Source organism: Mus caroli, unplaced genomic scaffold (genome assembly GCF_900094665.2).
Source record: "Mus caroli unplaced genomic scaffold, CAROLI_EIJ_v1.1 scaffold_13893_1, whole genome shotgun sequence".
Lineage (NCBI taxonomy): Eukaryota > Metazoa > Chordata > Mammalia > Rodentia > Muridae > Mus > Mus caroli.
Genome location: NW_018390014.1, coordinates 1 through 10839, shown reverse-complemented (window position 1 = coordinate 10839; position 10839 = coordinate 1). Strand labels below are relative to the sequence as shown.

At 44.6% G+C, this 10839-nt stretch overlaps 1 protein-coding gene across 1 annotated transcript; it reads right to left on the bottom strand.

The window, feature by feature from the left end:
• Nucleotides 1-3648: 3648 nt before the first annotated feature.
• On the bottom strand, nucleotides 3649-4551 carry LOC110288429 (glyceraldehyde-3-phosphate dehydrogenase-like). The gene is made up of 2 exons (XM_021154782.1): nucleotides 4351-4551; nucleotides 3649-3864 (listed from the first exon to the last, which is right to left on the bottom strand). Exons 1-2 carry the CDS (start codon nucleotides 4549-4551, stop codon nucleotides 3649-3651), a joined length of 417 nt encoding a protein of 138 aa, XP_021010441.1.
• Nucleotides 4552-10839: the final 6288 nt, after the last annotated feature.

The window sequence follows — 10839 nt, the reverse complement described above, 5'->3', positions numbered from 1 at the left end:
TTTCTTTCTTTCTATGTTTTTGAGTCAAGAACAAATGACAACCTGTAAGTGTAGGTCTGGTCCTCTTCTATCATGTAGGTCTTGGAGTTTAAACTCAGGTTGCCACCAGGGAAACAAGAGCCTTTAGCTATTGAGCCACAGTACCAGTCCCACAGCTGACATATTAAAAGGTCAGCCTACATGCATCTGAATAGAAATAAGGGTTAATTTTAATTCCCAGGTCATTGGGTGAACATATATTTTCCATTGTCATGTGGTTTCATAGCATTGAAAAATATCAGAAATAAGGTTTCCTGTGCAATGTTACAGTCCTTTCTATGGTAATCTCTGTACACCACTGTAGCAAGAGAAGGAGCAGAACTTTGGAACACCAGCAAGTATGGCCACCAAGGATCTGTATATGTCTGTTGTGCAACATGACTATGTTCATGCCTATGAAGGGTCATGCCTTGAGAACTTCATAACCTATAAGACTCAGCTTGGTGTCCGAGGGTGAAACTTCCAGCTTTTGTCAGGCTGAGGCTTTGTCTGTATGGGATTTGAAGAATCTGAGTTTGGGCTACTGCAGTGAGTTAAGGAACTCAGAAACTCAAGAAAACTATGTAAGTCGGACTCAGGAGGACACTGCTTAAGTGACAGCTGTACAAGCTGACAGTGCTTCAGTTGGGACATAGCCTGGAACTACTTTGCTCAGCCCCTGGTGTGCAGGTGGCTGCCATGTGGACACACTACCTGGGAAGGTTCTGTGGCCCCAGGAAGCACTTGAGTTCAGCCAAGTGCATATTAGAAGTCAGAGCTGTGCCTGCCCAGGTCTTTTCAACCAGGCCCAGATGATCAGGACCAGGGAGACTCCCTGAGTAAGTTTCTCTGTTTCTGTCACCAAGTGCAAGGAGGGCCTGAGAAGTTTTCTCTGCATGTGGAGAGGCTTGAAGATTCTTGTGAGGAGTGATGGAAACTGCACTTTTGAGCAGAGGGACTTTAATTCTGAGGGAGCTGGTGCCATCACGATGAGCTGAGGAGACTCCTTCCTAGACAGGATTAGAAAATGTCTCTAGAGATTGCTCAGAGGGAAAAATGACTTGGAGTTGAGTGCGAGGGAGGACTACACTGTGGAAGTATTTTGTGAACTTTACTTTTTAATATATTATTATCATTATTCTAGTTATGAAATTTTTATGGGCATATGGTCGTATATGTTTTGTTCATATATGTATTGATGTATATGTTAAACACAGAAGTTAGGCTACTGTGCTGCAGGGAAGACTAGAAATTTGTCTTGAAATAACCTGCCTTTATCTCTGATTATTACACCTGTATTCTGATCAGACATAGATACTCAATCCAGAACAGCAGATGTATGGACACATCCCAGTATCTGACTACCAGTAGCATGTCCTTTAGAAAATATAATAGGTACCTGAAGTGATGTGTGCACATCCTGAAGTGAGACAGCTGGCAGTCAGTTGTAGTTCAGTATCATGTCTTGCAGGATCAGAGAGCTAAGATGCAGGATCCAGGACTAGAGTGGCAGCTGAGTATCTGAGCCCTTGTTTGTGGGGTATTATTGACTTTGGAAGCTTTAGAGTTTGTGGGGAAGGTCTTCAGAATCAGGGTTTACTGGACATCTGTGGGACCAATGGATCTCTGGAGATGTGAGAAGCAAACCTGGAGCAAGAGTGATTTCGAGGCATGTCCAAATCCTGGAAATATTGTCTTAAGATGAGCAGGATTAGGACTGCATATCCTAGACTGCTTAAAACTGGGCCCCCACCTTTGCCCCACCGCTGGAGCTCACATAGCCCTGTAGCCAGTTTAGACGTCATTTGTTTCCCCTTACAAGGCCATGTTCAACTGCAAACGAGGCATTTCCAGCACCATGGCTCAAACCCCTGATATACACTCACCATCAAAGCTACCTCTCACCCCCAAAGGTTTAAATACCTGTTTTTCCACCCAATTCAATGACCTGTCTCAGTGAAGCATGTCTTCCAAGAGTGTTCTAAATGCAGTCACTGCTCATTGAGGTTTCTCTCACTTTCTTCCTCTCCTTCCCTCCTCTCTCACACACATCCACACATCAGGCATTCCCAGCTCTATAGGTGAACAGAGTGGGAGGAGCATATATTCACTGGCACAGGAGTGGAGAGCAGAAGATAGGCTTAACACAGTTCCTTTTGGGAAAGTGCCAGTGAAGGCCAAAGTCCAGGGTTCTGGATGGATCATCATTGTGATTTCAGGTACAGAGAAAAGGAATATCTTCTGTTGGTCTGGGAGAGTCCAATGGGATTAGAGGCAAAGAGGGGACACAAGGCCACCTTAGGCTTTTGATGTCTATAACTAAACAGAAGAAAATGTTGTCTGCTGATATGGACAGATCAGTTGCATCATTTTTTATAAGGAATGTTAAGAAGTANGTTTGGAGCTTTGTTGAATCTGAGCTGTCCTAGAGAAGTCTGTGTGAAGGCCTTGAGTGTATGTCTGCACACAAGTCTGGAGAAATTCAGGACCAAGTTTCCAAATGAAGACCAACTACGTATTTTGGTGATGTATATGAGGATGGAAGTAGAAGTTGGTTATTCTTAGGGAAGGAAACATTCAGAGGATTGTGGCATTGGTGCTAAGTGTAAGGAAGGGGGTGGTGCACTTAATAACACTGGACTCATCTCTCAGACTGAGATGGCTGTCACAATGACAGATGAGGTTTTATCAAGTATGTGGGTTAGAATGATGTTTGGCAAGGGACCAGGGCTGCCATCAGAACAGTCATAAAGGTCGGTGGCAATGATGCAAGTGACTAAATGTGAGGCAGGAAACTAACTGTGAGGAAGGTGACTAACTGTGAGACAGGTGACTGTGAGGCAAGTGACAGAGACTGTGATGAAGATAACTGAGAGGTTGATCACAATGAGTCTGAGGCAGGTGACTAACTGTGTGGCAGGTGACTGTGAGGCAGGTGACAGATATTGTGATGAAGATAACTGTGCAGTAGATGATAGTGAGTCTGAGGCAGGTGACTGTGAGGCAGGTGACAGGACTGTGAGGTAGGTGACTGTGAGACCGGTGAATGGGAGGCAGGTGACAGTGACTGCAAAGCAGGTGACTGTGAGGCCGGACCCCATACCTGTGAATATTCCCCATACTGTTGTAACCCTGGGTGGAATGTGGAGATCTGCACTTGGGCTAGTAGAGAAGTTCATGGGTAAATAAGAAAATTACTGAATTCTTCAGAACCAAGGAAGCTGAGCTTTTTGTTAATGCAATTTTAAAAGAAGCTGTTTCTTGTATATCTTGGCTATTTTCCAAATAAATGAGACAGTGGCCATTCTATATATTTAATCAAGCATTATAGCAGAAAAAGTGGGCAACCATTGATCTGCTCTATTTCTTTAAGCTAAACTGCCTATCTTCCAATAACATTCCCCAAGATACTTACTTTTTTGGGGGGAGGGGGTTTGCAGCGACCTTTATTGATGGTATTTAAGAGAGTAGGAGGGCATTCTAAGCCCATCCAGTTATGGGGATCTTGGGGTGAGAATTGTGAGGTATATGCTCAGTGATGGGGGCCAGGTTGGGAATGGGACTCCTCAGAAACCGAAGGCCTCTCTAGTGCTCTCAGTGTCCTTGCTGGGGTGGATGGTCCAGGGTTTCTTATTCCTTGGAGGCCATGTAGGACATGAGGTCCACGACCCTGTTGCTGTAGCCATATTCATTGTTATACCAGGAAATGAGCTTGACAAAGGTTACATTTTGATCAATGCCAGCCCTGGCATTGAAGGTGGAAGAGTGGGAGTTCCTGATGAAGTCGCAGGAGAAAACCTGGTCCGCAGTGTAGCCCAAGATGCCCTTCAGTGGGCCCTCAGACACCTGCTTCAACACCTTCTTGATGTCATCATACTTGGCAGGTTCCTCTAGGCAGCACATCAGATCAGGGATGATGATCTGGGCAGCCCCACAGCCATCACGGCACAGTTTTCCAGAGGGGCAATCCACAGTCTTCTGAGTGGCAGTGATGGCATGGACTGTGGTCATGAGATCTTCCATGATGCCAAAGTTGTCATGGATGACCTTGGCAAGGGAGGCTAAGCAGTTGGTGGTGCAGAATGCATTGCTGACAATCTTGAGTGAGTTGTCATATTTCTCATGGTTCACACCCATCACAAACATGGGGGCATCGGCAGAAGGGGCACTGATGATGGCCCTTTTGGTTCCACCTTTCATGTAGGCTCAGGCCTTCTCCATGGTGGTGAAGACACGAGTAGACTCTACGACATACTCGGCACCAACCTCACCCTATTTGATGTTAGTGGGGTCTCACTCCTGGAAGATGGTGATGGGCTTCCAATTGATGACAAGCTTCCCATTCTTGGCCTTGACTGTTCCATTGAATTTGCCATGGGTGGAGTCATACTGGAGCATGTAGACCATGTAGTTGAGGTCAATGAAGGGGTTGTTGATGGCAACAACCTCCACTTTGCCATGTGGAGAGAAGATGGCAGTCCTGATGACCAGGCGCCCAATACGGCCAAATCTGTTCACACTGACCTTCACCATTTTGTCTACAGGAAGAGGCTTGGACTACACAAAAATATGTAGCTGTGTCTAAAATAGGGAGGAGCAGAGAGCCGATACTTACATGTTACTATTGATCTGGCTGTCTCTGCTCCAGGTGTTTTCCCACGTGTCTCCTTAAGACTTTTTCCTGGTAGCTGAATTCTCTTTTTCTTTTTCCTCTTTTCCCCTGGCTGATGGAAGTGCATCCCTGTTTTCTCTTCTACCCAGCCTTTGGTACATCAGTTTTTATTAACAAATCAGAGAATAAATTGTTCAATAAGAGACCTGTTCTCAAATAATTAGTTGAAGACTGTTGAGATAGCTCAGTGATTAAAGGTGCACTGATTGAAGATGAACACCTGAGTTCAAATTTCAGAACCCACCTGGTATAAGAAGAGAAGTAACTTCTCTAAATTTTCATTTGACCTTCCACGTACACACACACACACACACACACACACACACACACACACACACACACCCCTTGATACCTCTATCCATACACAGGCCCACACACACAAGAACACAAACACATGAACATACACCTACAAATGTCTGTGAAAACTGGCATCAGTAAGCATTAAGAACTTGTAATGGAAAAATAAGAAACAATTTGACAAACAAACTAAATAACACATTAGATTGTACTATAATGGTGAAATAACCTATAAACCCATGCTGGTGTGAATGGTTGCATGGCAGGTAAATGAACATTAGTGAACCCTGCAGGACCTTCGGGACCCAGAGGTCTCTCAACTCTGCAGCACCCCTAGGAACCCAGGACCTCAGAATCATAGGTGAGTGGAACAGAACATCAACACCAAAAAATCCCAGAGGGTCTTGTGCCAGCAGATGGAGGGACAAAGGAACCCCGATCTACCAGAGCTGGGATTCATTCTGGTTGGGGCCAGCCCCGCCATCGTCTTCCTGAACCAAGTGGAGGGAGCCAAGGATCCAGAGGACTCTCCACAACACAGGACCCCTAGCACACCCAAAACCTAGGCATCACGGGACTCAGGAAGTAGATCGGAGTTCCAGAATTCTGGACACCTGCCTTGCAAGAGGAGAGCTTGCCTGCAGAGAGTGCTCTGGCTACTGTGACTCAGCTGAGAGTTGGACTCCCAGGACTGCTGACAGAGGCTAACAGAATCAAAGGAGGAACAAGCTTCAGCCAGAGACAGCTAGATCTTCTAACACCAGAGATTACAATATGGTGAAAGACAAGTGTAAGAATATTACTAAAAGAAATCAAGAACAGTGGGCATCATCAGAACCTAGTACCCCACTACAGTGACTCCTGCATACTCCAATACGCCTTAAAAGCAAGACTAGGATTTAAAATCATATCTCCTGACAGTAATAGAGGATTTTAAGAGGGGCATTAATAACTCACTTAAAGATTACAGGAGAATACTGTGAAACAGGTGTAAGGTCTTTAAAAATTACAGGAATTCACTGCTAAACAAGTAGAAGTACTTAAAGAAGAAACACAAAAATCTCTTAAAGAGTTATAGGAAAACACAATGAAACAGGTAATGGAATTGAACCAAACCACCTAAGATCTAAAAATGGAGGTAGAAACAATATCGAAAACCCAAAGGGAGACAACTCTGTAGATAGAAATTCTAGGAATGAAATCAGGAACCATAGATGCTGGCATCAGCAACAGAATACAAGAGATGGAAGAGAGAATCTCAGGTGCAGAAGATTCCATAGAAAGCATGAACACAACAAAGAAAATGCAAATTGAAAAAAGATCCTAACTCAAAACATCCAGGAAATCAAGGACACAATGAGAAGACCAAACCTACGGAAAATAGGTATAGAGGATACCTGCTCTGATAGTGGAACCACATATAGACCCAACAAAGAAAGAGAACTTCAGACCAATTTCCATTATGTACAGTGATGCAAAAATACTCAATAAATCCTCAAAAACTGAATCAAAAAAAAAAAAACATCAAAATGATCATCCATCATGATCAAGAAGGCTTCATCCCAGGCATGCACGGATGGTTTAATATATATAGAAACCAATCAATATAATCNACTATACAAACAGACTCAAAGACAAAAACCACATGATCATCTTATTAGATGCTGAGAAAAAATTTGACAAAATACGAAACAACTTCATGATAAAAGTCTTGGGAAGTTCAGGAATTCAAGGACCTTACCAAAACATAAAAGCAATATACAGCAAGCAAGTAGCCAACATCAAACTAAATGGAGAGAAACTCGAAGCAATCCCACTAAAACCAGGGGCTAGAGAAGGCTGCCCACTTTCTCCCTACCTATTCAATATAGTACTTGAAATCCTAGCCAGAACAATTAGACAACAAGAGGAGATCAAGGGGATACAAATTGGAAAAGAAGAAGTCAAAATATCACTCATTGCAGATGATATGATAGTACATGTAAGTGGCCCTAAAAATTACACCAGAGAACTCTTAACCTGATAAACAGCTTCAATGCAGTAGATGGATATAAAATTAACTCAAACAAATCAATGGCCTTTCTCTACACAGAGGACAAACAGGATAAGAAAGAAATTAGTGAAACAACGCCGTTCACAATAGTCACAAATAATATAAAATACTTTTGAGTGACTTTAACTAAGGAAGTGAACAATATGTATGATAAAAACTTCAAGTCTCGATCTTGTGTCCAGGGTCCCTCAGAAACCACTCTGCTCACGGGAGAGTAAGGACTGATGAAGCGACACAGCTTCTGGGACAGGCAGAAGCACACAGCTTCTGGGACAGACCCGGTTTGGGGCTCCAGATATCTGGGCACCTTCCCTGCCAGAGGAGAAATGTCTGCCCAAGAGGTCTCTGACTGCCTGAGCAGGTGAGGGAGCCATCTTGTGTCCTGGGCCCTTGGAGAACAGTCTACCCAGGCCAACTCGCAGACTGCGGAGGGGGAGTGAGTGGTCTGCAGAAGTGACACATCTTCTGTGACAGATCTCATTTCAGGCTCAAGACATCTGATAACCTTCCCCTCCAGAGGAGAGGTGTCTGACAGGGAGGGCACTGATTGTCTGAGCAGGTGAGGTAGCCATCTTTTGCCCTGGGTCCCTCAGAGACTAGTCTGCAAAGGTGAGAGTGCAGATTGCAGAAGTGACACAACTTCTTGGACAGGCAGAAGCAACACAGTTTCTGGTACAGACCCCCACTTAGGGCTACAGACATCTGAGCACCTTCCCTGCCAGAGGAGAGGTGCCCTCCTGGTAGGACTCTAACTGCCAGAGCAGGTGAGGGAGCCATCTTGTGTCCCTGGTCCCTTGGAGAACAGTCTGCACAGGTCAGCTGGCAGACAGCTTTGGCAACACATCTTCTGATACAGGCCCTGTTTCAGGCATTCATCTTCAGCCAGAGGGCAGGCCTGAATGCCAGACCTCTGTGTACCATCCAAGAAATAGGATAGCTTGCCTGTAGAAAGTACTCAGACCCCTGAGACTCAGGAGAGAGCTGGGCTCCCAGGACTGCTGACAGAGGATAACAGAATCACAGGAGATACAAGCTCCAACCAGAGAGTTTTCTAACAACTAATGCCAGAGATTACCAGATGGCAAAAGGCAAATGTAAGCATCTTACTAATGGAAACCTATCCTGAGCTTTTGTTCTGGCCGGCAAGAACACACTCGGGACAACCGGAATCTTCTGCAGTAAAAGCTTTATTGCTTCTTCAAGAGGGAAGACCCCAACCCCAGAAAATGGAGTCGCTTTTATAGCCCTCAGCCATGGCATTTCAGCACCTGATATGGCGTGCCAGCTCCTGATTTGTTGCTCGCCCATCACCCCACTATTACACCCCGAGAATGGGCAGTGACTAGGAGTGAGTTCACTCTTGCACCTGCGTACAAGGCTTGTTTACTAGTTAGGTACAGCAGAGTCCAGCACCATCTTATAATGGTGATTGCTCGCGGCAAGCATGGCTCTCCACAATGATTGCTCGCGGCATGGCTCTCCACATCTCCCCCTTTTTATTTTATTATTTGATTGAGGCTGGACTGGTCTGAGTAATTATGCCCATCCGCTGTGGCTCCTGTCTTAGGTCGTTCCTCCAATGTCACAGCATTTCCTGTCATAGGGTAACCCTATCTCCACCGAGCCCCGTGTCTTAGGTTGATCTGTGCATGAGGAAAGTTGCCCATCCCTGGATACCGCAGTGCTATATGACAGTATCTACTAAATGACCTAGGGCGAACTCTACAAAAGAGGCCAGCCACCAATGTCAACTAATTTTTGAGCATAGATAGCCAGATTTCAAACACTTGCTCAATGGCAGCAAGTGTTTGAGCTATCACAACCTTTTCATTTGTTTGTTGGGTTCTGAGCTTGCAAACCAACCAGAGCATGAACACAAGTCCACAGCAGGTGGAAACACCAAATAAACCCACCCCCAACCATTCCTTAAAATAAGAAAATGCAGATGAAATCCAGAAGGAGAGGCCTTCTGTCAATGACAGGTCCACTCAGTTGAGTTGATCTTTAAAACTGCCACCCTCAGGGCCTCAAGAGTCTCATCGAATCCCTTGGACCAATTTCCTGCAAGATACAAGGACAGCTGTCTAGACAGATTAGCTGCATAAGTAAAATTTTCATATTGGACACTGGTAATACACAGAGCTTCCAGTTTTCTTTCACAACCCAACTGGGCCATCTGGTATAGAACGCCTATCTCTTTCTCCGCCAGGTCAAGGCGCTGATTCAAAATCATCAGCTCTCCCTTTTACTTGGTACTAGCAGAAGTTTGGACAGTGATGGTGTCAGTCAGATCTGCTGAAAGCTGATTTAATTTTGTGCCTGATTGAACCGTACTAGCCATAGCGTACCCTGCAGCTGTAGCAGCAGCTGCACTGGCTGAAATTGCTATGATNANNNCAGCAGTAATGCCAAAATCTCTCTTTTGTCAAAACAGAGATAAGGTGTCAGGTGTTTCCACCGGAATAGGGATCCAACGTGGGATCCGTGCCACCATGGCATGGGTGCTCTTTGTTACATCCCAACATTGAGAAATCCAACAAGAATCATTGGAACAGACTTCAAATGAATCATNTGAAAGAATAAACAAGAAAGGGGGGGTAAACACAGACTGGGATAGGTGGATAATTAATCTGGTTTACCAAAGTTTTATTGAACCCAGTGATCTCTACACTGGTATTAGTATATCCATAAGAGTCCTGGGAGGCAGCATGTATTCCCCAATACGGAGAAAATCTTGAGATGCTACTAAAAGAAGCCTTTCCAACTGCTCCTCCCTGGATAAAGATCAAAGGATTGAGTTCTGTACAACTGCCATTGACTCCACAAAGCACCCATTTGTGAAAGGGATGCATTCTAAAGTCCTGTATGAAAAGTCCCTTTTTCATAACAGATTACTTCTCTGGGTCATCTATCATGTTGGGAGAAAAGGAAAAGGTTTTACTCTGATCTGCCCAACGAGTGATGGAGGATTGACAATCAGACCAAGGCAGGATGAGCCCTTCATCTTCCAAGCTACAATGAGGGGGTATTTTTGGTTGGTGGGGACGTTCTTTGTCTGAAAAGTTAGGTGGTAGAAATGTACCATTAACCCAAATTGCCTCCTGCCAGAAGGTCAAATTTGTAAAGGGTATATCTGCGTTGGAAGTATCTTGGGTTGTGCTCACCCAACCTCCTTGGTGCTCATTAAACTTCCCCAAAGCTCAGGCTGTGAGGTTGATACATTTTCCTGGTCCATTAATTTGAAAACATAAAAAACTATGTTCTAATAAAGAGCGATTTTCTCCTAATGGTGCTCGGGTGGGATCATAGGGTAGATATGGTAAAACTAATGTTTTATTAGTAGTAAAGAATTTTGTAAAAACTATAGCATCATGGCGAACTGGCATTGGTTTAGGGAAAGTCGAGAGAATAGCCCATCTCTGTTTGCCCATCATACTAGGAACCTGAGACAAGTTCAGCATTGTCAGGATCAGGAGCAGTCCTTGGGAGGTCAGCATCTTCCCCACCATCATTGATTACTATCTTGCGGGTGAGTAGTTCTGTCAGCCAAAATGGGTTGTCTTCACTCTGTGGAAAAACACAAANAGCTCCCCTGGATCTTATCAAAATAGGATCCGGGCCTGTCCACAGACCAGATAAGACATCATTCCATTTCACCATTTCTTTTGGTCTATCAGGGTCTGAGCTATGTCGATTGGCTGCAGAGTGACCTTGCTTGTCAAGATTCAAAAAATTAAGTGTAAAGAGTGCCATAGATACAGCTACTCTTGGCACTGAGGGCAGAGTCTCATCAACTCCC

Excerpts from the sequence above, each read along its gene's own strand:
- LOC110288429 (XM_021154782.1), bottom strand. The coding sequence starts at position 4,551 with ATGGTGAAGGTCAGTGTGAACAGATTTGGCCGTATTGGGCGCCTGGTC. Across the intron at positions 3,865-4,350 it reads AGGCCAAGAATGGGAAGCTT|GTGTCTGAGGGCCCACTGAA; the intron begins GTCATCAATTGG and ends GTGTTGAAGCAG.